The sequence below is a fragment of the Miniopterus natalensis genome, chromosome 6 (assembly GCF_054644295.1).
Source record: "Miniopterus natalensis isolate mMinNat1 chromosome 6, mMinNat1.hap1, whole genome shotgun sequence".
Lineage (NCBI taxonomy): Eukaryota > Metazoa > Chordata > Mammalia > Chiroptera > Miniopteridae > Miniopterus > Miniopterus natalensis.
The window spans coordinates 23,272,895-23,300,890 of NC_142086.1; the positions used below are offsets into that span (position 1 = coordinate 23,272,895).

Sequence of the window (27,996 nt, forward strand, 5' to 3'; positions counted from 1 at the left end):
CCAATGATTCTGTTTGGCATCCTGAATAGCTTTTGTTAATTGTCACATGTATAATTCTGTTTTTACCTGACTTCAGAGATATTATTTGAAATTTTGACTCCTTAAAACCCAAACTTGGTCTAGACAAGTGCAAATAAGTTAGTCTAGGGGGTTAAAATATTGTTATTTTTAAGTTTGAATGTATTGACAGAGAAAAGGGCAACATTGACAACAGACCCTCTACATTTAAATATGAGAAGGGACTTTTTAAAATTTTGCTGAAAAAATGCACACAGTAAAGAAGAGAGTGAATGAGTGAACGTGAGAGAGAAAAGAAAGGGGAAACTCCTAAGACCACCTGTCCTCTCATCTCCGTGACTGTAAACATTTTCTACTCTGTTTTTCTGGTTCTAGACCATCATTGCCCTAGTTAGTGCTTGCTGAGCACCCTAGGGTCTCTCACTGACCCCCAAGGCTTCCTCACTCGGGCTCCCGTCTGTCCTGTTTGATTTCTCTTACTTGACCAATGTAAGTCATTGACTCCCCTTAGGCTGGAGGCTTCTCAACAAGCCTGTGCTTAGCCCCCTTCTCTGTGCTCACTTTTCCACAGCTTCATGCATTTTTCAAAGCCTAGAATAAGCCCCAACTCTCTCAAAGATCTTTCGGCAACAGTCTCTCTCTACACAGCTGACTCGAATGGAAACGTCAAGAAGTGTCAGCTTCTCTGAGGTCATTAGAATCACATAAACCATTCTCCTCTGCAGGATAAAACTCTTCCTGCCTCTCATTAACTTCTGACTTAACTTTCCTCATCTTCTCTCATTCTATTCCTCCACATAATCTGTAGTATTTTTACACCAGAAATGTTTTCCAGAACATCCAGTTTCCTCCTCTGAGCTGAGCTTTATGCCATGCCCCTCAGGCTGGGAGTCGCAAGCTCGTGTTTCTTGAGGCTTTCCCATGTGCAGGGACTTGGCTAAAGATTTTACTGAAATCTGTCATTTAGCCTAAACAACAAAGCCATGAATCAGTGCTGCTACTTTCCCAAATAACAGATGAGGAAACTCAGGCCTAATGAGGTAAAGTAACTCACCTCCCAAGTTTTCCATCTATTTCTCAAAAGTAATATATTGTCCTCCTTGAGCATTACTTGAGAACCAGCCAAGGGCTATGAGATGCAATGTCAATGGAGCACATTTGGATGAGTACAGTTTGGGATTTTGATGATGTACATCCTTTGGAACATCCCTTACTTTTTCTTGTTGTATCAGAAATGGATACATCTTTAAAGGTCAATTTATATGTGACCTCCCCCTTCTCTCCAGTGATAATCAGGGCTTCGCGCTCTACAGCACGTCTTCTCTGCAGCCTTTCTATCTAAAGTGAGGTTCATGACCAGCCTGATCAGCATCAGCTTCTTAAAAATGTAGGCCTTGCCTACAGTCTGGAGCTACTGAATCAGAATTTTCACTTGCATGAGAGCAAGCCAGGGATGATTCGTATGCATTGTAAAATCTGAGAAACAAAGCTTATTTCTTTGATAAGTTACATATTTTTTTCTACATTTAGTTATTCACAACAACTAATTATTATTCCCATTTGCCTGATATTTTCCAAGCTGGAGGGCCAGTGTGTTGTATTTGTCTCACCCAGAGTGACCATATGGTTGCTACTTGGCACATTTTTTTAAATGTATCTATTAAACTGAGAGCAGATTCCATGGGAGACATACCTTTATATGTCCTGTAACTCACAGAACACATATCCCTCTCTAGAAAGTACTAGGAATGTAGTAGCGTATCTTTCTCGTTTATATTGTACCTACCTAGTATACAAAAGGTACATCAGTGAATAATGATGAAGGAGGCACTGAATAAATTGAGATGATTGATTAATGTATTTAAGAGAGTTTTGTAGAAGTCTAATTTTATTTTGAATTTAGTTAGCAAATACCTATAAGTGTCAAGAAGTGGTATAACTTCTTTCCAAATACTAACTTATTCACATTATGAGCTGAGATAGTATGATAGAGCAGAAATCTAGTTAAATCAACACAGATTGATATGAGATACCTCAGTCTATTCTAACATATGGTATTGCACATCCACATCAAGTTGCCTTGTTCCAGATGACTAATTAATGTGCCGCAGTTGACATAAAATGTCAGTATTTAAGCAATTTCTTCCTTTTTCTTTACTATTTTTAAATTCTTTTAAATAAACTGGAAGTAAATATTGTAGTAAATAGCATGCCACTTGCTCCGGCTCGGTATTAAAGTAGAAGAATGTCAAGATACATCAACAGAAACCCACGTTCCATTTCAGAAGAGAGAGACCCTGACAAATTCAACCAGATTTCAGATTATACTGTATATTTCTATGCTCTGTGCACTGACTGTGTATGCCCATGTGATTTTATATTCAAAGGGAGGAAAGATTCCCATCCGGTGGACATCCCCAGAAGCTATAGCCTACCGCAAGTTCACATCAGCCAGCGACGTTTGGAGTTACGGGATTGTTCTCTGGGAGGTGATGTCCTACGGAGAGAGGCCATACTGGGAGATGTCCAATCAGGATGTAAGTATTTGTAGCCCATGAGTTATGGATTCAAATTGAGACATCAAGCTGTGCAAGGAAGTGGCGCATAATGAAACCAGGTGGCTCCCAGTTTGTGACGTTGAAATAGAATCCTTAAAAAATGGAATTGTTTCCAAATCTTGCAAGAATATTAATTGAGCTGCTTTTATGGCTTTATAGTTTTCTCTCAAGCAGGAGTTTGGAATTGAGGCAAAAATGAAGAGATTTGTATCAAAATGTAGTAAAATAAGTGACTAACAAGATAGCCAGTATACATCAGGGAGTGTTTGGAATATTTTTACTACAGAATTGTTTCTATGTAACATTAGTAAGATACACATGTCTGCCAGCCTTTGTAGATGTAATTAATGCATCTATGCCAACATTTTGTTTACTTAAATATAGTATTTCCCCGAATCAGACAAAATAACCAATCTGTAGCATGTTGCTCCTGGTTATGTATTAATGTTGCACGTGACTTTAGTTATACAAATTGAAGTCTCTGCTCTAGATGAAAAGAAATAATCTTTAACTCTCGGTTATAACTGTGATATGATTTTTCAAAAGGATTTTTGTTTTTATAAGTCATGTTTGCTAATGCTTAGTAAAAGGATGCTCTTGGCATATGGGATCAGCACTCAGAGATTTTTCTTTATGCTCAGCCAGAAACTGTGAGCATGAGCTCAAAATGCTCAAAACGGAAAGCTGAGATGCTTTTAGTCATTTCCTACTTGCCACATATAAAACTGCCTTTAATGTGTTTGGATATAAAAAACTTTTTTCACTTCTTCAAACAAGCTTTTTTTAAAAAGACAAAACAAATAAAAAACAACCACCAGTAATGGGAATATTAGACTCTCTATTTTCCAAATTTTATCTGTATCAGAGCCCCTCAAAATGTGGTCTCTGGACCAGAAGCTTTAGCATGACCTGGGAATTTGCAGTAATGCGTGTTCTCAGGCCTCACCCCAGAGTGATGCAATCAAAGGTTAGTCATCTGTATATTATTAAGTTCTCCAGATGATTCTGAGACATATAAAGTTTAAAGTCACTGTTTTATGTGATTTTAAAATACTAAGAAACTGATCGTTACTTAACTGCAACACATGAGCTTTTTCCAAGGGACATGACTATGATTTGAAAGGTACCATTTGAACTGTGGTATAAATAAAATCTGTAAACTGTTTTTTTCTGCATTCATTCGTATATAGTTTCCATAGAAATTTGTAATACCAAATAAAATTGTCTTTATAATTCACTGAATTTCCTATGTCATTGAACACTTCTTTTTAATTTTAATCTGAAAAGTATCTATACAAACTCTTCTAAATTCACTGTCTCTCTCTTGATCTTCCTTTATATAACATTTTCGGGCATTAACAATAGCTATTTATTTGATAAGCTGTTACCTTTTTAAGCGATTTAAAATGAGAACTTTTCACTTAACTTTAGAATACTCACCTTGGTGTGCTCTGCCCTTGAAGAAGTGAAGGCAGTCCCACCTCTGAAGTCCTCAGAAACTTTGCTTCTTGCACAGGTGATTAAAGCTGTGGATGAGGGCTACAGGCTGCCGCCTCCCATGGACTGTCCAGCTGCGTTGTATCAGCTGATGCTGGACTGCTGGCAGAAAGACAGAAACAACAGACCCAAGTTCGAGCAGATCGTCAGCATTCTGGACAAGCTCATCCGGAACCCGGGCAGCCTGAAGATCATCACCAGTGCGGCGGCAAGGTGACTGGTGCACGAGCGTGCATCCTGCACTCGCTCGGAAAAAATGTGTTTTCTATCTCCAGTTGTTAAGTTTTTCCTCCCCCTTCCCCACCTGCATTCTTTGATACTTATATTCCTCAGGACTGAAGAGACATATTTTTTTCTCTCTCTTTCAATCTTTCAGGAAGAAACCTTATGCAATGTAATAATGATGATGAAATTCTGAGTTATTTTTAACTTGCAACTTGACAAGAAGTGAGTCTACATTCAGGCTTCAGTCTTTGGAAAATAGGAACCCAGGACACACACATAGCTTCTTTTCACTCTCAACCATTTAAAGAGAAAAAGACAAAAGAAATTCCCTGGAGTGGTGAGGAATTCTAGTGAAGTCCTGGTTTATTCCAGATTTAAAATAAAGCTTCAAAAATAATAAAAATGCTTCCAAAACATTGCATTGGCTAGCAGGATGCAACCCCCTCCATTTGACTAAACAAATATTTGTTCAACCTACGTTGTGTGCCAATTACACTGTTAGCTTCTGTCCAGGATAAAACTTAAGAGTAAAATAATGCCAGTGTCCCAAGACAGCGACACCAGGGCCGTGCGTCATAGCTATATCGCATCCAGGATGCGTGAGTCCATTACATTTCATGCGTATTCCTCCCAGTTAAGAATCCTGAGTCCTCTTAAACAGTGTGGAAGGATATAAATAAAATTGTGCCTACAAAGTGCAAATAGGAGAAACAGGTAAGGAGAGATGAATTTTGTCAGGGGCCATCTGAGAAGAAAAGGGTGCTTCTCGGAAAACTAAAGGCAAAGCTAACTATCTGGTTTAAGAATTTCTTTTCTCATTGTATACATAAGAGAAAAACAGTTCTTTTACATTTTGATGACCTGTGCTCTAATGGGGGAGTTACAGAGCTCTAGTAAAAGAACCTACACTCAGTGTGCACGTAAATCCGCAGGATTGAGTGATACGTATAAATACTGCGTAAGGATGGAGGCTGTGACTCATGTGAAAGGGGTAATGCAGGGCCTTCTTGGCGGTTTTCTTTCTTGGGTCTTGGGTCTTTTTGCACTTCTGTTCTTTTTACTGGTGGTTAGTGACAGTTATGACACGCATACTGATAGAGAATTTACTACACTACTTTTTAAAAGAATACATGCTTTTTTACTTGAATAGGTATAAGTATATTGAATATTCATGGTCCCATTTTATACATTGTGTTTAAATAATATGAATAAGGGGAAGCTAAACCAAAGTTTGTAAAAATTATACATTATTGTTGGAAATAACATTTGGGGGTCACTAAGACTGAACTTAGTGATGTATTTTAAGTAGGTCAAACTACCTACAACTTATCCTGTGTGGATGAATCTCTGGTCTAAGTTTCACAGAAAGAGACTACACAGGCTGCTTTGGAAATCTACCTGATGATTTAACAGCTAGCAGGGTAACACACTGGTCCTTTCCTGGGCCATATGGTCCTCATTTTGTACCCTGAAGTCATTTCTTTTGATCTTCACGCAATAGCAATCATAGAGAAAAGAACATCTTTTCAGTTCTTTCCATATCATAAAAAAGACACTCAAAAGTATTCCCACAGGATGGTATTAACAATATAAAGACTAACCCATATTATATGATCTAGGGATAGTTAATCCAATTCTATGGGGGAAATTGTCTTAATATCAGATCATAGTATGTTCGGATATGTCCTAGCATCCAAGTGCTAACAAACTTCTTAAATTCACTTTTTCCTTCTTATTGAAATATATTGAATATATTTTCTCCTAATATACATTCTTTAAAATCTGAATAAATTCCATGTATTTTATCACAACACATGTAATTTTAGCAGGAAAAAGTATTATTTCTAAAAACTACCGTCCATTTTAATTTACTAAATATAAAAGTTTTGGAAATTGTTTCTGTGTGCATACTTATTACCATTGAAATACAAAACAGAGAGGATTTTGTCTTTATGAATTTATTAGCAATAACCTTGAATTGTCATACAACAATGCCAAAAAATCTTTTGTTTTGAAAAATTGCTTCCCCACTTTTGGCTGTGATTATTTCACCCTTTTTATAACTGACTATACTTTGTCTTTCACCTTTGATTTTCCAGTGATGCCTTTGCCACACACTTTATTGAGAAAATACAAGCTATCAGAAGGGAAATTCTAGCAGCAACATAAAAACTTAATGGTGCCTGCACTCACCCATCTTGCCCTTCTTTCCTCTAATTAAAAGAGAGGAAGGGAGGAAGTGTCCCTCTACTTGTCAGAGGCAGATCTTTTCCCTCTGTGTGTGTGTTTCTGTCTCTCTCCTGCATACCCATGCTCTTCCTTTCTGATGTTCATTATCGTAAAAATATCTTCTATTGCATTGTTTCTCTTTCCCCTGGTGACAAGAATCGCTGGGGGAACTTATTAAATGTACAAGTATCCAGGTCTATCCCAAGCTACTACTTCAGAATCTCTAGGAAAGGGGAATGAAATGTGGATGTTTGATAAAAACAACCAGCTAATTTTTATCAGCAGGTGGATTTAAGAGATTCTATTTGTCAACATCACTTATGTCGGTCCCACATCTCTACCAACTTCTTCCTTATTTTTCTATAGCCAAACTTCTCAAATAAAAGTCTCATACACATCTCAAAATTAATATTCTGAAAATTTATCTTTCATTTTCTCCAGATAGCCTTACTGTTCCACTGCCTTCCTTAATGTAGTTGAGTACACCAGCACCTGTTCATTTACCATCAGGATCAGAGCAAGTCTTGGTACCTTTCTCTTCCCCTCCACACACTGATCCTGGTGATCGTTGGATCAACAAGGCCCATCTACAGACACTCTCTTTCCGCTACAAACACTCTCTTCTATATATATAACTTTTCCCCCTTCTGACCTAGACCACTGCAATAACATTCAAACGTGTCCCCTGCTTCCATTCTTGCCCTGCTCCAACCATCTTTTCAGATAGTCTTCAGACTTTCCTTATCAAAATATATATGATAGTATGGTCACCTGTTTATAACCAATCTTGATTTCCCATTACACTTAGAAAACATCCAGACTCTTTTTGATTATTTAAATTTCCATGCTTCTCCAATGTCATTTCTTTTATTCAAATGTTTATTTATTCATTTTTCAACTATTTATTGTATGCCAGTCTACTATGTGCTAGTCATGGGTAGAATCTAGAGAACAGTGAAGAACAAATGTGGTCCCTGGTATTGTTGAGCTTACATTATAGAAAATGTACAATACACAATAGGCAAGCACAGACTAGAAGAAGAAAACAGATAGTTGTGACAGATAACAAAGAGGTGGTCAGAAAAGAGCCCTTTGAGGAGTTGATATTGAGCTAACACCTTAAGAAAGGAAACCAGCCACATGCTTAACGAACCTTCCCATCACCCACCCCCCTGCCCCCCCCAAGGTAATCTTGGCATAGGAATAAGAAACTGCAGATGAGTTTTGAGGGCTCTAGGAAGTGGCAGAACGATCGTATGATTGAAGAGCAGTAGGGAAAGGAAAAGTCTCTGACATGAGGCTGAGAAGGCAAACAGGAGCAAGAGCGTATATGGCAACCCAGTCCATGGTGAAGACTTTGGAATTTGAGATGCATGAAGAATCCATTAAGACATTCAGAGCAGAGAAGTGATCTGATTTGATTTACACAACTGCTTTGTAGTGGGAGGGGCAAAAGTATGAGGAGACGGCCGTTTGAACCTTTCAACCTGTGCCATTTACACCAAAACAGGACTGTAACCTCAGTGACCAACTTCTAGTTCCTTCCGAAAGCCAAAGTAGCTCAGATAGGAGGACAGTAACACGTGCCGTTTTCCTGCCTTAGATTCTCCTTCAGGCAGCAGCTTCTGCATCTCCTATTAACTGAGGCATTCTCCAGCCACACAGTCTAGGTCAACACAATTATTCTTCTGCAGAGCACCACATTCTTGTTCTTTAACACAATTTTGACTCTGTCGTGTGTGTGCATCTTTGTTTTTTTAAATATATATTTGTATTAATTTTTAGAGAGAGAGGAAGGGAGAGGGAGAGGGAGACAGCGAGAGAAACATCAATGTGAGATCACAACATAGATAGGTTGTTTCCTGCACTCTCCCTACCCGCTACCAGGGGTTGAGCCTGTAACATGGGCATGTCCCATGACCAGGAATCAAACCAACAACCTTTCGGTGCACTGGATGACTCCCAACCAACTGAGCATCACTGGACAGGGCTGTGCATTCTTTTTAAGTGTTCATTTCCCCAATAAACTCTAAGCTCTCTGAGTTCAGATGTCCCGTTCCACCTGTGAGACCAGTGCCAGGTTCCTAGTGGAAACTCAACCAATATCTGTTAAGTACACGAATACATATTTGCTAAAATAATAGTAAATTTCCATTTCAACAAACACTATTTTTAGAAGAATATTCTATTTTTTCCATACATCATAGAGATTTCACCAGGCCTTAGTCATATGGTAAAATGCTTACCATTTCTCCTAAGCAAAATTATACCTAAGTGTGCCTGTCAAAGTAGTTCCAGAAACACTCCTCAAGACCTACTTGGCAGCTATCCAAATCTGAGTCTGTGGATGGCACCAAGGATTCAAATTTCTGAATGACTTAGTTAGTTGGATCAGTGTATAGAAATTATGTATAAAAAAACCCTTTTAAAAAAAACAATATAATTCTATCATTCTTATAGGGATGAAGTTTCCAGAATCTGCCTGAGTCTGGTTAGTTTTATGGTAAAATTTATTTCATATACTATTACAGAAATCTTTCTATACATGTAATTTCACTTTTCAACCTTCAATGGGGTTGATGATTCATAACAGAATCATTCCCAGAGAATCTTCCACTGAGAGTGCCGTTGGAAACACCAGTGCTGAAAGGGGGAGGGTATATAAGTAAATGACCAGGTGTGCCCGATGAAACACACGCCTGGATATTCCAGAAGTGGTGAGAAGAGAACAGAAGTTACATAAATTTTTTAAATTGTTTTATTGTTGACACTATTACAGTGTCTCCCATTTTCCCTCCCTTTGCCCACCTCCACTCCTGCTCCCCTCCCTTGGCCTTCACCACAGTATTGTCTGTGCCCATGGGCCCTGGCCTTCACCATAGTATTGTCTGTGCCCATGGGCCCTGGCCTTCACTATTGTCTGTGCCCATGGGCTATGTATATATGTTCTTTGACTAATCTCTTCACCTACTTTTATCCAGACCTCCACACACCCCTCGACCCTGACATCTGTCTGTTCCATGTATCCATGCCTCTGGTCCTATTTTGTTCATCAGCTTATTTTGTTTATTAGATCCCACGTATTAATTAAATCATATGGTATCTGTCTTTCTCTGACTGGCTTCTTTCACTGAGCATAATAATCTCCAGGTCCAACCATGCTGTCCCAAAGGGTAAGAGATCCTTGTTTTTTACAGCCATTTAATATTCCATTGTGTGAACATAGCTTTTTTATCCACTCATCTACTGGTGGGCACTTGGGCTGTTTCCAGATCTTGGCTATTGTAAATAATGCTGCTGTGAACATAGGGGTGCATATATTTTCTTTGTGATTGGTGTTTTGAGATTCTTAGGATATATTCCTAGAAGTAGGATCACTGGGTCAAAAGGCAGTTCCATTTTTGATTTTTTGAAGGAACTATACTGTTTTCCACAGTGGCTGCCCCAGTCTGCATTCCCACCAGCAGTGTACTAGGGCTCCCCTTTCTTCACACCCTCACCAGCACTTGTTGTTTGTTGATTTGTTGATGGTAGTAGTTCTGGCAGGTGTAGAGTGCGACTTCATTTTAGATTTAATTTGCAACTCTCTGGTGATTAGTGACTTTGAGCATTTTTTCATGTGTTTATTTGCCATCTGTATGTCCTCTTTGCAGAAGTGCCTATTCAGGATCTTTCTTCATTTTTTAATTGGATTTTTTGTCTTCCTGGTGTTGACTTATATAAGTTCTTTTTATATTTTGGAGATTAACCCCTTATCAGATGTATCACGGGCAAATATGTTCTCCCATATGGTCAGTTCCCTTTTCATTTTGTTGATGGTTTCTTTTGTTATGCAGAAGCTTTTTAGTTTGATGTAGTTCAATTTGTTACTTTTTCCGTATAGGAGACATATTGGGCAAAAATATTGCTACGTGAGATGTCTGAGATTTTACTGCCTATGTTTCCTTCTAGGATTTTTATAATTTTGCAATTTACATTTAAGTCTTTAATCCATTTTGAGTTATTCTTGTGTATGGTGTAATTTGCTGGTCTTGTTTTTTTTCTTTTCTTTTCCAAGTACCTGTCCAATTTTCCCAACACCATTTATTGAAGAGATTGTTTATATACCATTGTATACTCTTGCCTCCTTTGTCAAATATTAACTGACCATGAAGTCATGGGTTCATTTCTGGGGTCTCTATTCTGTTCCATTGATCTATTTACCTGTTCTTGTGCCAATACCAGGCTCTTTTAATTACAATGGCTTTGTAATATAGTATGATATTTGATATTGTGATCCCTCCAAGTTTGTTCTTCTTTCTCAAGATTTTTGAGGTTATTCAGGGTCTTTTTTTGGTTCCATATAAATTTTTGGAATATTTGTTTCTGATCTGTGAAATATGCCATTCATATTTTTATAGAAATTACATTGAATCTATAGATTGCTTTAAATTTTATGTTGTTTGTTTTCTAGTAATTAATTTTCCAAAAAGTAGAGAAATGTATATTTTTATTGTACATCAATACAAAGCTACAAATGTTTATTTAGTAGTATTTTGTACAAGGCATTATGCTAGGGCTTCTGGTGATAATATAGATAACAAGGCCCAACCTCTATCCTCAACAACTTTCATTTAAATATGGGAGGGAAATTAATCTTCATAAAGACTTTAATATTCCTCAGAATACGTAATTATTTGAGCAAAAGGACAAGGTGTTCAGGAATGTCAATTCAGAAAGTTTTACTGAAGTGAGTATTATAGAACATGGCGACTAGTGAGATGTGCAGTGACAGAGAAAGTACCGGAGAGTACTTCCAGGTTCTACACGTGGAGGACCATGAGATCAGTGCTCTTATGGACAGAAAATAAGAACAGACTGTGAGGCAGATGAGCATTCTGGATGCATTAGATTGAGTCCTAAAAGAAGCTGGAAGTTCACAATTCAAACTGAGGAAAACATTAACATTAAATCCAGGCATGCAGTTTAGAACGTTCTCTGTATAAAGATAAAAAAAGAAGCCACAGTCAGAAATATGTTTAGCAGGAACAGATCTCAATCTCATAGTAATGCTGGTTTTCACCACTAATGTATCCCTTTTTATTTTTTTTAAACTATTTTATTTCTAATTAAATCTTTCATATTCCATGGATCATCAGTAAACTTTAATCTATGAAGAGTGGAGGGTCTTGGTTCACATAGGTTGACACTCATCCCAGTGCACCGGACTGCACTTTTGAGCTTCTCTGTGCTGTCTTGGGGTCCAGGGATCTTTTTGAAACCTCCAACAGCCTCACCTCTTTAGTCCAGAAGTCACTAACTCAAATGTCTACGAAAGCCAGGAAGCTAATTGAAATAAGTAAATGCCTCCCTCGTATGCAATAGGATGTGCTGGTAGCCAGTGGAGGTTTCAGATTCCTTATAAGGAGCTTGTAGAACCAATCAATGCCAGTGGATGGCAATCCTAGAAGGAAAAAAGTATGGAACATGCTTTTCTGAGTTGACATCTCAGAACATTATCCCACTGCATAGACTCCCACTCAGAGAGAAAGAAGATGGTGTCTATTTAAAGCTTTGGAGAACAGTACCAGCTATAGAACAAAAGAATGAAATGGCAGGTAGAAACAGTTAGGAATGAGACTTAGCCACTGTAGTGAACCACAGCTCAAGGAATTAATTTTCCAAAAGTAGATAGAATGAACTGTTATCAAAAGCTGCAAAAAGGTGAGGTGTGAAGAAAGATAACTGAGGAAAAAGCTTTCAGTGATGTAATAAGAAGAACATCAGCTTCTTTTGAGAGGATTAGTTTGATTTTTCTAGAGTAATAAGTGAGATACAAAATTTAAGAAGTTTACTTATAATTAGATGATGAATTGAAAGGGCAATGTGAAAATATTGTTTTTGAGAAATTTAGAAAAAAGTATATAATCATAGTGCATATGTGTAAAAAGACAAAAATAAAGCTCCCTCACTTATTTGTTTTTAAGTAGAAGAAATTCTTCTTGAAAAAGTTCTTGATAGACAATGGTACAATGTAAATAAGTAAAAAATGCCCTTATACCAAAAAGTTTTCTCTTAACTTACAACAGATGCTTTTGTTACACATAACAGAGAAATATGCAGAATTTACATTTTAAAAGGTTAGTTTTGTAATATAGCTCCTGCTTTAAATAAATTGATTCAGTTAGTTTTATGAATGTAGCTACCTTAAAAATTAAAAAGAGACTAATAACAAATGAGAGATGAATTTTGTTCTATTCAGGCAGTAAGATACCCTTTCTAGTTTTCAATGTTTATACATAAAATGAAATAGATAAATGACTTGTTCTCTAAATCCATAGAATCTTTATACTTCAGGTCATTGGATTCTTCAATACTATTGTAATATTATGGAATCCAAATTCTTGGCATAAAGTATTAAACAATACATTCAATATATTTAGAATGGAAAAGGGAAAGCAACTGAATTCATGGAATAAAGACTTAAGCAAGATATTTAATATATTTAGAATGAGATCCTGAAAACTCAACTGTATTTAATTAATTTAATTGAGAAGATATTAAATATATTGTTTCTTGCATTGTTTGCTAAGTTTGAAGGAATTTATTTTTATTAACTAGCAAGATAAATAGAAAAAAAAGTAATACAATTTTTTCTTGTTAATGGCATTAAATTATCATTAATAAAATGCTTCTGATCTCAAGAGTACAGAATATAATTCTTTTAGAGAATAACTGCTGTTTGACAAATATATCCTTTAAGAGAAATCTAATGACCCAAAGCTTTCTGTTTCTCCAAACGACTTTGACCTCCAATTCTGAAGCTGACAGGGTGACTTTCTTCACTGAACAAATATGATACTGAACTTTTTGGAGGGAAGCAAACACATGCTAAATACCCAGGTGATCTTAAAAATCAAAGTAGGTAATTTTTCTACTGGGAGGAATTAAAACAGGCATCATAGCTGTAACTGTTAAGATTTTTGTCTTTAAGACACAAAGATCATTAAATACAATGACTTTACTTCTCCTTAATGTATCATTTACATACTAGTCCAATGTTGGGAGCTATATGTACTCAAAATTATTTTTAGTTACTGATAACAAATTAAATTCATTTAATTCTATCTGAAATTTTAATGTTAAAGATAAAAAGATGAAGGTCATCATAAGTCCACACATTTAAAAAAATTGGCAAATACAAGATTTCCCCCTGAAATACAGTATGTCATCATTTAAAATAATAAAAAATAGCACTGAACTATAAAAGACATTGAAAAATGATATTATTATCTTCTGATAATGATAAAGGTTTAAGTAATTAATATTTACCTTAAAAAATTACTCTTTAAAGTTAATATATTTCTGAAATTATTCACAATAACAGAAAAATGTAAATAAATATAGTGGTATAGCATACATCTCCAATATTATTGATATTTACTTCTAGACACAGTAGGCATCTACTTATTAACTTAAATTGTGTATTAATAGTTATTTTTAATACATCAAAAATAAAGCCCTTTGTAAACCAAAAGGAGTCTTCTTAGGTTACAAAAGGCTAATTGAGCATTCAATCCCAGTGGTTTAGAATTCTAATGCAATGCAATAAGCTCATGATGAGAAGAAATTCTTGGGACTGGCAGTTGCTTATTGACATTTGTTTCCCCGTATCTGCGGCTAATTTATATAAAAGCATATACAGATAAAATAAAAGTTGATGGGAAGAAAATATTGGTATACCTCTTTAATGCAACAGTACGAATGTCCATAAAAGAATAATCCACAAAGTTAAATACAAGGAGGGAGAGAAAAAGGGAGGAAAGTTATTTTTTTGCTTCCCCTGAGCAAACATAATTTCCATGATTTCTTTTTAATGACTGTGTTCTGCAGCCAGTAGGTACTGATTTATGAAAAGCTGTAAAAGATCAGGTGGAACTCTGCAGGACATCGTTTACAGCTGCACGGATTGAAACCTATCTAATTTGTCTAGTAAAAGTGTGAGCTCACAGTGCACATCACCCAGCCTATAAATTTCCCCTTCAGACCCAATGTCTGGGGCTGGGTCTAAAAAAACGCCAATGCCTGCAGCTGCTCAAAAAGCCCACATTCCCTTGGTGAGCATGAAGAGACATCACAGGCTCTTCACAGTGAGAGACAAATTCCTATCCATTGATAAACTCTCCAGATGTCCTCTCGGAGGAGGAAAGGAACCAATTTTATTTGAATTCCCCAGAGAAATCCTGGAAGTGGAAAAATGATACTTTGCAGGGCTGGTTAGTCTGAGGTCACTGGCATTAAAATTAGGTCATTCTTTGTGTTCCTTGTACTTTGATCCAAGTAATAAACAGAAAAACTCGGTTGGGGTCACTCTAATCCCTAATCCACACGTCCTGTTCTATTTCAATCTGTTTATACTAATTTTCTCTAAACTCTTGTTGAGTCTGGCTCTAGTGTTGAATTTAAAAATACAAACCACTTTGAATTGAGAAGAAAAAAATTTTATATTTTGCTATTAGGCACGCTTCATAAATATTCTGAATAAATGTCCTGGGGTTTGATTCTTTATACCCACAAAGCCATAAATAAAAAAGTATTGCTATTCATGAGAGTAAGAATCGACAACAGTTGATTTTAGAGTCTATGTGCAGCTACTGTGGAAATCCAAGCTGTGGGGTGTGTGTGTATGTGTGTGTGCCTATAGATATTTGAATATATTGTTGTCTCCTTTCTAAGTCTCATTTCAGTTTTCTTATAAAATTTTCTCACATAGGATTTAGTATTATTTCTATCAATTTTGTTTACTGATTCAGTGACTTTTCCAATGGATCCAATGTTATATCTACTTCTGGCTAGTGACAAAGACTGTTTCACCCTTGCTAAAACAAGCCAAGAATATTATGTAAGTTTTAGAACCTGGGTTCCTCAAATTTTTAGAAAAAACAAAAACAAGAGATTTTCAATTATTAAAATAAACTGTTTTTTTTTCTTTATTGGTTTAATTTATTAATTTATTAATTACATTGAATTTATTCAATTTAACTTAAAGGATCATAGAAAATTATATATATATATATGTTCTTTAAGAGAATAATTTATAAAATGTTATATTTTATAGATTTTAAATTCTTAAAGGAAAGAAAATTAATGAGGATTAGTTAAAACTAAACCATAACACATAACCATAAACTATAAACTCCATAATTTTACATTTTAATGTATAATTAAAATGCTTGAGGAAGGGAGGATTGAAGTAGTTGAGGTTCGACTAAGGAAAAGAAAGTTGAGAAGTCTTCTACTTTCAGCTGTGCTCCACTTCACAAATGATTATGCCAGGGAGGGAACCAGTTATTGATCTGTATTTTCCACAGAGGATGAACCAAATTGTCACATTGCATTTTTTTTTCTTAAACTCAGCATTACAATTTCATTAAAATTTGACCATATTTATCAAATAGGTTTATGTATCTCCAACTAAATCAAAATCAATTTGCACTCCTCTAATGTGTCTCCAACAACAGAATCTAAGTCTAGAGTATGATAGAAAATTACTGAGGTTTAAAAATCTTGGCCTTACACTTATGCATGTCTCTCGTATATCAGGGAGTGAGTTGAAGAAATGTCATCATAGTAACAGAAAGTGCCCAATTAAAAATTCCTTTTATGACAAGCATCACATGATCTCGCTTATACGTGGAATCTAAAGAACTTAATAAACTGATGAACAGAATAGATTCAATGACATGGAAGCATGGATCAGACTGACGAATGTCAGAGGGATGGAGGAGGGCAGGTGGGTGGAGGGGGAGAGAGTAACCAAGGAATTTATATGCGTATATGCACAACCCAAGGACATGGACAATGGTGGGGAGAGGGACTGGGGAGGGGGAAGGAACTGGGTGGAACGGGTCATTGGGGAGAAAAGGGACATCTGTAATATTTTAAACAAAAATAAAATAATAATAATAATAAAATAATAATAATAATAATAAATTCCTTTTAAATATGGGTAGAATTAGCATATATGTGGATTTGTCTCACAGAGAGATTTTCTAGGGAGAACATAAGCTTTCACCACATAGCCTAGGTGATGACCAAGGTTTGGTATTCATGGGTAAAACAGTATACAGTTTAATTGTGTCTGGAAGGGTCGTTGGATGTTATTCCATGCTATTTCTAAAAATATTGAAATTGGTAACTTAAAAAGCGAATTTGTTTCTAAACTAATGATAAATTCATGTCCACATAGTTTTCATTTGATTTGGTGTCTTCTGAAAATTAATTCTAAATGTTAAATTTAAGAACATTTCATTTAAGCCAGTTATTAATTTTCAATATGTATGAAAATGTAAAGTTCTAGTTTGTAAAAAACCCTAATATTCAGTAACTTAAAATAATAATTTTTATAAGTCTCAAGAGCTCAATGCTGATTAAATTCAACTGCAGTATCACAGAATATAAAAGATTCAGCATGATAACTCAGAAGAGGCGAAAACCTAAATGTCCCCTCTCAAGTATAAGATACAGATTATGTTATCACGCTGCTAGACAATGATCCTGTCCAAAATGGCCATGGAGACATTTGGTCCCCATCAAAAAGATCCTAGAGCCCGGCCGGGCGTGGCTCAGCTGTTGAACGTCGACCTAGGATCCAGGTGATCGGGGTTCGATTCCCGGTCAGGGCACAGGCCCGGGTTGCGGGTTCAATCTCCAGTCGGGAGAGTCCAGGTGGCAGCCGATCAATGACTCTCTCATCGTTGATGTTTCTATCTCTCTCCCTTTCCTTTCCTCTCTCTGAAATCAATAAAGATAGATTTTTTTTTTTAAATCCTAGAAACTTGCTGACATATTAATCAAGAGATCCATACTCAACTTGTCCTCTGCGTTTCTCTAAGAAGGACACTTCTTTGATAAACATAGTTAATGTAAATCCTGCTCTCTGGCATTATTCAAACCCTGACCCATGTACCTAACTAACCCTATGACCCATTACCAGCTAAGCTACTGAGGTAAGAAAGGTAATTGGCAATACAACCACAACAAAATTATTGGACCAAAAAACCATGATAGTAATTTTCACATATTAATCCTGTAAACTAAAAGTGTAAATAAACATTATGGACTATTTGAACCCAGGGACTTTTTTAAGAGAAAATAATAGGACAATTGCCCACCTGATAACTAGTCCCAGCCTCATGAGTTACAGGAGAATTACAGAGGTTGCTGAGAGCTGAAAAACATACCCCAAAGGCAGTTCACCAGCAAGCTGCTCCTTTGGGCTCTTCGGGGATGAAAACATGATCTCTTCCATTTCTTTTATGTTCCTTTGATTCACCATATTACAGTTGGTAATAGATCATTGGTTAGGCCTGTTATTATATAAAACAATGCTAAAAGTTCTTCTTAATGCTGATTATATTGTGCTATATAAATCACAGTAACAATCAATTTCTCTTCTTAATTTTATTAATTTATTGGTGTGACATTGATTAATAAGATTATATAGATTTCAAGTGTACAATTCTATAATACATCATCTGTATATTGCATTGCCTGTTCACTACCTAATGTTAAGACTCCTTCCATCACCATATATTTGACCTTCCTTCCCCTGTTCTACCTCTTCTGCACCACCACCCCATCACTTTGGTAACCACCATATCATATATACAATAAACTCCTTTTGGTGTTGTCACATACGCAATGATTTCACTTGCTACTCATCACTTTCTTTTCCACTCTTTTTGTTATTTTTATTTTTAGTGACATTATTTAAATCTGTGCTGAACTTTATGCCCTGCTGTAAGTATAGTTTAGGTAGTTCAAACTGTTTTTAGACAGTAACCTGAACAATGGACAGGATTTAATATGGGAAATGAAATCCATCACCAAAGTAGACAGTAACTTACTCAGTGTGTCATGTTTTTAATAATTGTATCCTAAATTAAGACCATCTTTGCTAATGGTTAAACAGTTAAATTATGAAAGTATATGTGGATATATTTATGCATTTCACTGGCCAAGTTTCAGTCATTTAACAAGTTGTCAAATCTTGACATCCAGCAACTGTGCTGACTCCTGATCTCTCTCCCTTCGGGATTTTCTTTTCTCACAGGCCATCAAACCTTCTTCTGGACCAAAGCAACGTCGACATCACTACTTTCCGCACAGCAGGTGACTGGCTTAACGGTGTCCGGACAGCGCAGTGCAAAGAAATCTTCACAGGCGTGGAATACAGTTCCTGTGACACCATAGCCAAGATTTCCACAGAGTAAGAACAAGTTTTTAAGAAGACTGAATGATTCTAAACTTTTTATTGAACATACATGTTTTGGATTAATGCGTTATAAATATTAGCTGAACCTCTGAGGTACTTACTGTCTCCTGTGACCCCTGAGCTAGATCCTGGGTCTCTCTTTGTAAATGACACATTTTGGATTTATCTGTGTTGATCCATCTTCTTCCTTCACTGAACTATGACCTCCTTCCGATAGACCCACAGACAATATCTGTACCCAACTCCACAGACCCAAGCCCCTGACTGAACACATAAGCAGATACAGCGTGATGATTCCCACATGCCTGCCTTTGTGATCTTCTGTTACTTTTCACAAAACCTATGGAAAAAGAAAATCAAGAACTAAGTGGATAAGCTGGTATAGAGGGAAACATGCCATTAGTTTCACGGTTACTAAATAAACATTATCTAGTATTGAGTCTATGGAAGTTATCATACTTGAAAATGAAGTTACAATTAGGTTTAAAATATTACTTTATTGTTTTCCTTAAAAGACTTATATTCAGTTTCGAAAGACAGAATAAGAATTATTAATATGGTTTAATAATTAACAAAAGCCAATAATAATTAAATATAATATCCTGTATTTCTTAGACAAGGATCTTAGGATAATAGGAATCCTTCGACATGAGAAACGCATGGGCTTAAGGAAGGGGGGTTTGTCAAGTGAATGCAGTGACTAACCCATAACAGTCATGTTCATTCACAAGATATGGTCATTGGGAACTGGCAGTGAAGAACCAGGGACCATATTCTTCCTCTCTCTGTGAATGAGCCAATTTACTTCACTTCCCAATGTAACCTGCATCATTGTTTTCTTTTTCTGCACAATGAATTTTCCTGCACTCCCATGAACGTAGCTAAAAATGGCTTTCTCAGCCCTAGGTCATACAAGCTTGGTGCGCTACTCAACTGATGAGGGCCCAACTCTGAATTCTAAGTCCTCTGGAGAAAATTCTGATAAGCTCAGTCCTGCTCATAGATGACACCTTCTAAGTCATATGTTTTCCATTATATAATTATTTTTGTTCAAAAGAGGCGAAATAAGATAACGTGAACTTGACTCTAGGGGCCCTTTCCTGAGAGTAAAATAGAGAACTGTTCCAAAATAAAGAGGTTTTGTATTGGGTAGATACACCAAAACTCGTACAGAGTTTTGTAGTTTGTACAATTTGTTTGCAAACTATGTCCATTTTCAGAGTCTTCTATCTTTCATCTTTGTTTCTTAAAACAAAGATTTTATTGCCTTCAAATTCCTTTCAAGTGTTAACCTCTCCTACCAATATTTGAATATTTAAATGTTGCTGAATATTTAGACTTTCATTGTCATCCTGCCAATCATTTCAACAAAGTGAATGTGGGTAATCTATCAAAAAGGAATGTGCAGAGTAATTAATGGAGATATAAGTGCCTAGTAAATCTGTAAAGAAGTTTACCATTCATGGTGTAATATTCCAACCAGAAACACAACAGGTCACAAAAGGACCTGGTATATTACTATTGAAAAGGAAAATTGTTCTTAAGCAATAAGCTCACTCTAGTCCATTTCCTGTGCTAGCATTCCTGTTTAAAGGAAACACACTGTTTATTAAATAGACTTCTGACCCAATCGACAACATGCTTTGAGTTTCTATAGTAGTTATTTTGATCAGACAAAATCCCAGGACATAGTAGCATCTTTAAATATTTTTATAAATTCTTATTTTAGTAATATAAACAGTTGGGGTTATGATATACCAGACACCTGCTTCAGAGCACAGGGACACAGGAGAGAAAAAACAGAGTTGAACGTTTCCACACTATTGCCAAATTTTCAGAGGCAAAGTTATACAAATGTTTATTCTCAATAAAATATCAACACTCATAGCTTTTAGATAATGAAGCACGGTACTGAAGTGGACGAGGCAGAACACTGGTAATATAATTAACTGCCAGCTCACGATTTACATGCGGTCAGACATTATAAGCTCTGAATATGCTGACAAAGCTATTTGCTTAAAAAGGTGAAGCGGCAGCACTTGTTACATTCCCAGTGGGGAAATATATTTGTCTCAACAATACAGTGTTGGGCTGTAAGCTCTTTGTCGCTGGTTAGAATATTTTCACTTGATTGTTATTATTATTATTATTATTTAAACAATCTGTGAATGCACATTCAGGATGAAAGCTGACTTCTCCAGAGGGACTCTGCTCTTACAGGTTTGTTCTTCACACTGAGCCAGGTGGTTTCAGATCTCTCTCTGTTTCAAACCCCACAATGTTCTTTCTTCTGTCCTTTCTCCTCAATTCAGGGACAACATAGAATTAAGATCTATTGACCTGAAATTTCTGGAAAAGCATTATTTCCTAGATCTCCTATGTGTGGTGCACCTTGTGCCCCTAATTTATAGTACAAAAAATGAGAATTATAAAAAAACATTTAACACACTAATTATTTGGGGAATTCTAATGGGACAACATTTATACCTCAACTCCTATAAAATATTTAACTATTTCATTCTTCTTTTATCAGCCTTAGGTTTATTGTTTGAATTTAAAGAAATTGTTCTAGTTATCTATGGCTGACAACAAACTGCTTCAAAACGTAAAGGCTAAAGCAATTGTATTGTGTCGCAATTTCATGGGTGATGAATTTGGACAGATAGGCAGGTGATTCTTCTGCTGCAGTGTTAGTGCTGATGGAAGGAAGTGTTCATCTACCATGAATCTGGTCTGGCCTGGAGGGCGAGACGGCTTCATTCCTGTCTCCCTGGTGCAGACGGCTACAAAGCTGAAACTGCACACTAAGTGCTTACACATGGCCTCCCCCATGTCTCGGGATAATCAGACTTCACATATGACAGTTTGAGGCCCGGAGAGGGTGTCTCAAGGGACAAGAAGTTGAATCTGGCAGTTTCTGAAGACCTGAGTGCAGAAACTGATACAGTGTTACTGCGAACATACTCTGTCAATCAATGCAGTCCTGGAGATGGCCCAGATTCAAGGGAACTGCCCCACAAAGAATGTGTGGCCATCGGCATTAGTTCCCTAGGGTTGTCATAACAAATTACCACGAACTGATTGGCTTAAATAACCAAAATTTGTTTCCTCACATTTCTGGAGTCCAGAAGTGAGAAATCAAGGTGTTAGCAGGGCCACAAGTATCTAAGGGTGAATCCTTTCTTACCTCTTCCAGCTCCTGGTAAGTCCTGGCATTCCTTGGCTTGTGGCAAAGTTACTCCAATGTCTGCTTCCATCTATACATAGATCTCTTCTCTGTGTCACTGTGTGTCCTTTTCAGTCTCTAATAAAAACAGCTTCATTAGATTTAGAGTCCACCCTAATCCAGTATGATCTCATCTTGGCCCTTGACTTAATTGCATATGCAAAGACCCTATTGGGGTTTTGGGTAGACAGAAATTTTGAGGGGCACTATTCAACCCATTATACCACTTATATTTTTCCACAAAATAGAGGTGAAATGGCCAGGATAATATGCATGGATGATGCAAAGATAAAAAATAAAATACTAGGTTCAAAACGTTGGGATATATGATTGTACAAGCTTTGCTAACTGAAAATCTCAGGCTTACATACTATCCAGGAAACCATGATTCTCACCAAACATTTTCTCCCTTTTTTACAGTGACATGAAAAAGGTTGGTGTCACTGTGGTTGGGCCACAGAAGAAGATTATCAGTAGCATTAAAGCTCTAGAAACACAATCAAAGAACGGTCCAGTTCCAGTGTAAAGGGCTATTTCTCTAAGGAAGTGTGGCTGTGGAAGATGTAGCATCACTCTGCAGACAGACGACAACGCTGGAGATACTGGTGGAAGTTTCAAGCCCAATAAGACACTCATATATGAGTACAAATGCCTTAAAATGGAATTGAAAAACTCTTTATTTTCCCATATCATTCAGTGGATTGGTGGGTGGGTGTATTTTGTTTTGCAATTGATTTTTTTTATATTAGTTGATGGATTAAATTAAAATTCTTCAGCAAGAAATGATGAAGAACTAGCCTAGAGCCATGGATCATATACAGACTATTCTAACAGGAAAACAAGTAAAATAACAAAATGAACATAGTGGCTCTGTTCAATAACGGCCACAAAAGAAAAGACTTGTGATATTTTTATACACAGAAGAAATCTGTAACAGGTATTTTTTTTCTTTAAAAGCAAGCAAAACAGAGGAACTTATACCTCAACTTATCTGGCCATATTTACTACTTTTCATTGTATTATTCTCTTTTATCTGTTAAAAGCATATAGAAATGAAGTTTGTAGTTGTTTTAAGTACCACACATTTTTAATTATTAGCTTCCTTAAGTATTATCATGTAAAAATGTGTCTTAATTTTGAAGAAAAGTACATATTTATTTTCTTTCTAATTGTTTTTTTATTGTTTTCTATTTATGCCTCAATGATTTAATTTGGATTTGTTACAGCCATGTGCCAAATGCTCCCTCAAATTGTCAGCAATAGGAAACATGGTAAACTAAACATAGAGAATGATGGGTTTCTTTCCAGATTTTTGAAACATATATATATATACACACACATATATATGAAGAAACCAAATTGTTTCCCTGTTCATTCACTAACCAGATCTCTCACAGACTGAATTATCTCATACATTTTTGTCTCTCCATTTAGAATAAACTGTATGCTCCTAATTTAGTGTGATATACTGGCTTGTAAGTACTAATGGATTCTAAATGGCATACCTGCCCTACTCTGGTGTTTCGGAAACCATTAATTCCATTCATTGGTAAAGAAGCTATGTGAGAGTTCCTAAATAGAGAATAGCTACACTGGAAATAATTGGAATCCTATTTCCATTGCTGCATTAATTGGCAACACGGCCTATTTGACAATGCATGAGTAAAAAAAATCACTTTCTTACAAGTTCTAAAATGTCACTCAATATCTTTGCTTTAAAATGCTGAGCTGTTTTTAGGGAATGGTTATAACTAAACTACTCATCTGAATCACTGGGGTTTAGTTAAATTAATTAAACACTGTAATAATCTATAGCAGGTATTATTATCTTAAAGAGTCTTCCACTGAAATGCACTTGTTGTAATTCTGGTGTACAAATTAGAAGCAATCAACTACTTTGCATTTATTGAGCATATAATTTTCAAAATAGTTTTATATTTGAAATAAATAAAATGGATATCTAGCAAATGATTCAAAATCTGTAGGCAGTGGAGAGAACTCTCATTGTGGGAACATAGGCTATTTCATAAATGTCAAATATGAGCATACTCGGTAATATTTGAAAAACTGTACCTGGAGTAAATCTTGCCACTAATACGTTGAAAAGCAACATTTTAGCTCTACCTATATTCTCTCTAATGCTGATATGATCATTTTATGGGAATAAAAAATGCATATGCCATAAGACGAGAATGGATAAACAATGCTGCAACCTTTAGGTTTTTATGCAAAATGGAACGTTATACAACTTACAATCAGATCAAAATTCACAAGTGCTAATCTGTTGTAAATTTAGTGTAATAAGGCTTAGGCAGTGTTCTTTCAAATATGAGATTATTTCTTAAATTTGGCAATATGCTTTATAGTTCAATCATCCCACTGGAATTCTATATTGGATATATAATAGCATGCATTTTTTAAAAAATATATGTGATTATGAAATTACACATTTTACTTAAGCCTGCTAGAAGCAGCTAAACCATTTTTTAATCAAAATTTTGTGTTGTGGAATGTTAGACTGAGATCTGAATCTGGCTTCAACCATGTCTTATCCCAGAGTAGCATTTATCTTGTATTCTGAGCATACTTAACAAAATCTGTGCATTTCATGAACTAATAGAAGTTGAGAATTATTATTTTGACTATGGTTTTCATTTGAAAGTAGAGATTATATACACAGCATATTGCTCTTCGTTTTTCACTATTTTTCTACCTGGCCTCTTATAAATTTACTTTACACAATTCTTACCCTGTATATATGTAAACATAACAGTGTACGATTCTTAACTGTGGAGTAGAGGTACTAGATGCTTGTGGCCATCTCTTTGTACAGGAACTGCATTGAGTTTCAATAAACGTGAACCAATATCTCCGTACAATGGTATGTACCATATTATCTGTTTTATATCGTAAATTTGATTTACATATATTATTTATTTCTGGTACCTTGCCCAGATTATTCTGTACTATCAATTAAAACCATGTATAAATGTGATGATTGGCAATATGTATTTACTTTAAACTTGTATTTTCAAAACATTACTCATTTAGTTTATGTTGTACAATGTAGATGGCCTCTTACTAATGTAAAGTGATTTGTAGTGGAAACATTTATATTTTTATAATAAACATAATGAAAATATTTTTTACAGATTGAAATACAGATGTGGTCTTTGAAGCTTTTTAAAATCCTACTAAAATCTGTGCTTATTTAAACAGCAAAATAATGAAATTTATATAAGCCATGAAGAATGTGCTTCTGTTTCTTTTTTCTCCATTAGTGAGGAGGGACTCATGTCATGCCCTTGGATATAATGGGTGTGATTATGTGGAATCGTTGATCTAAAGGGATTAGAGGTGTCGGAGTGAGTTATGTCAAAAAGAAAGTAATAATATCATTTATGAAAAGAAGAAGGAAGGAATTCTGAACAGGCCAAAAAAAAAAAACAACAAATAAAAATTTAAAAAAAACAAACACAATTTCAGAAAACACTCTAAGAAACACCTGATGCTTTGTATAAAGTAGGTCCTTAATCATTTGCAATCTACTTAAAGAAAATAATTGTACATGAAAACCAAAAAAGCTAACTCACAATATAAGGCTAGATAACATATGTGATCAAGATTTCCACAGAGGTAGAAGTAGATAAGGGGAGATCACAAAACAGACCAGAATGAGCTTGCCCTGAAAGAGAAGTGGCATTTGAGAACGTGGGCAGGAAGACAGAGTCACCTGTGAGCAGGTTAGCTGAGCAAAGGGAAATAGGTAAAGGAGAAGGACACATTCATTTAAGAAAGATACATTAAAGCGCTGTGATGAGGCAGGCGCTTTGCTGTCACCATTTAAAGGTTACCTCATTGAATCTTTGTAGTAATCCTGTGACTACATATGACCCTTTTCAGTAGAAGATGGAATCAAGGGTGCCACGGACCTTTTGAAACATGCAATACCTGCCCTGGCTGGTGGCTCAGGGGCTTGACGCATCACCCTGTTCTCCACAAAGGCTGCGGGTTTGATTCCCGTCAGGGCACGTACCTGGGCTGCTGGTTCAACCCCCCGTCAGGAGGCAACCGATTGATGTTCCTCTTACATCAATGTTTCTCTCTCTCTCTCTCTCTCTCTCTCTCTAAAATCAATAAACATACCTAAATGAGGACTTTTAAAAAATGCAATAACTATTTAGTCAGGGGCAATGGCCTCCTTTCCCTTAGATTGTCAAATAAAAAAGTGACAAGAGCCAACACAACAATAGCCACCCAGTGTGGGTGAATCAAAATTACACCTATTTTTTGTCAGCTTGGCAAAAAATATATGTTTTGGTGTGCTGCCGAACTTTAGTAATTTGTTTATGTGCCATGAGATGAAAACGTTGAAAATCACTGCTCTGGGGTGGTGGTCATAGACTGTGAAAAATGGAACAGATACAGACACATGAAAAAAGGAGAATTCATAGAACTTTGGGATTTGATATGAGAATTGTTCAAAACATAGGAATCAAAGAAAACCATAAAATATAGGTCCTGGGTGTTTGTGGGGATGATGGCACCACTAGTAGAGCACACAATAGTAAGTTAATTTAACAGTATGAACTTGCTAAATTGATGGTGTTAGCCAAACCGTGATAAGCCAGTAGGTATTGGAGATGTGAGTTTGAAGCTAAAGAAAAAAAATTCAAAGGTAAAAGGTGTCTCTGATGTTATGTAAAGATCTACATATCTTTATTTGTGATATATTTATACATATATCTTCACCTTGGGACACCTTTCTTAAGTTAATACTAACTGCTGTAATAGTTAAATCCCAAATATCATCAGCTGAAAATAAAAAATAATATAATTTTAAACATAGAATAAACCAGCCCGGCCGGGCGTGGCTCAGCGGTTGAGCGTCGACCTAGGATCCAGGCGATCGGGGTTCGATTCCCGGTCAGGGCACATGCCCCGGTTGCGGGCTCGATCAGTGACTCTCTCATCATTGATGTTTCTATCTCTCTCTCCCTCTTCTTTCTTCTCTCTGAAATCAATAAAGATATATTTAAAAAACAACAACAACAACAAAAAACATAGAATAAAGCAAAGTAGTTGCCAGGGGGCCTTGCTTGCAATGGTTCAGATCCCACACCCTCTCCATCTTGTGGAGGGCATAGGCCTTAAGATCTTTCTCTCAGACAGTAAAATTGAAGGGAGAGTTGTCTGGCAGATTCTGTGAGCCCTGCTTATGAGTGGCACACATCACTTCTCTCCTTCTATCGACCAGAAATCTTATTGCTGCACTCAACTGCAAGAGAACGTGGGAGAAGCACTGTGCCTAAATAGAAAATGTAAGTTTTTGGAATCTATATAGCAACATCTGCCACAAGTGATTTCCACTTACGTATGTAATATGTAAGAGGCAGCGAATTCTAAAAGACGATGAAGGAACCATCAGTCTCTTGCTTACTCCACCCATTTCTTATTCCCAGCAACCATTTTAACTCTTTTCTCTCATTACTTAAATCCAATGTTTCTAATAATGGACACGTGTGTTTGCTATGGGCGTGAACTGTTCAGATCTCCTTTCAAGAGAGAACTTGCTATAAGAGCAATTAGCGGACAATCTCAAGCCCCTGTAATTTCAAGTTCCCCAGCACAGATCACCCCAGGACACGGAGCGTGGTGGGAGCACTGAAGCCCATCCATTTCCTTTCAAGTGACACAAGTTTGAAATAAGCAGCTCTTGGATCTCACGCTCTGGTCATCCTGGCTGAGGCTTTTCGCAGAGTTCCGCAGCAGTCTGAGCTTCCTGTCCAAGCCTCCCCCCTTTGCTCTCTCCTTGCACAGGTTTCAGCTGTGCATTTCAATCTGCAAGCCCCCCATGCCTTCTCTTACTCCCTGGCTCAATCCCTCCTGTTTCCACCAAAATTTCTCATGGGCCTAATTCTTTCTTGGTGTCTCTTTCTTGAAGATCCTAAACTGAGACCACGATTTCAAGCTGATTAACATGGCAC

At 36.4% G+C, this 27,996-nt stretch overlaps 1 protein-coding gene across 1 annotated transcript in view; it reads left to right on the forward strand.

Annotated features, from left to right (window-relative positions):
• The window catches only part of EPHA3 (EPH receptor A3), a 320,590-nt gene extending 295,418 nt beyond the window's left edge, over positions 1–25,172 (forward strand). The window contains exons 14-17 of the mRNA XM_087818109.1: positions 2,406–2,555; positions 4,093–4,286; positions 18,622–18,777; positions 22,430–25,172. Of these exons, the coding sequence (XP_087674235.1) occupies positions 2,406–2,555; positions 4,093–4,286; positions 18,622–18,777; positions 22,430–22,535 (606 nt within the window). The 3' untranslated portion in view covers positions 22,536–25,172. The remainder of the gene's footprint in view (positions 1–2,405; positions 2,556–4,092; positions 4,287–18,621; positions 18,778–22,429) is intronic.
• Positions 25,173–27,996: the final 2,824 nt, after the last annotated feature.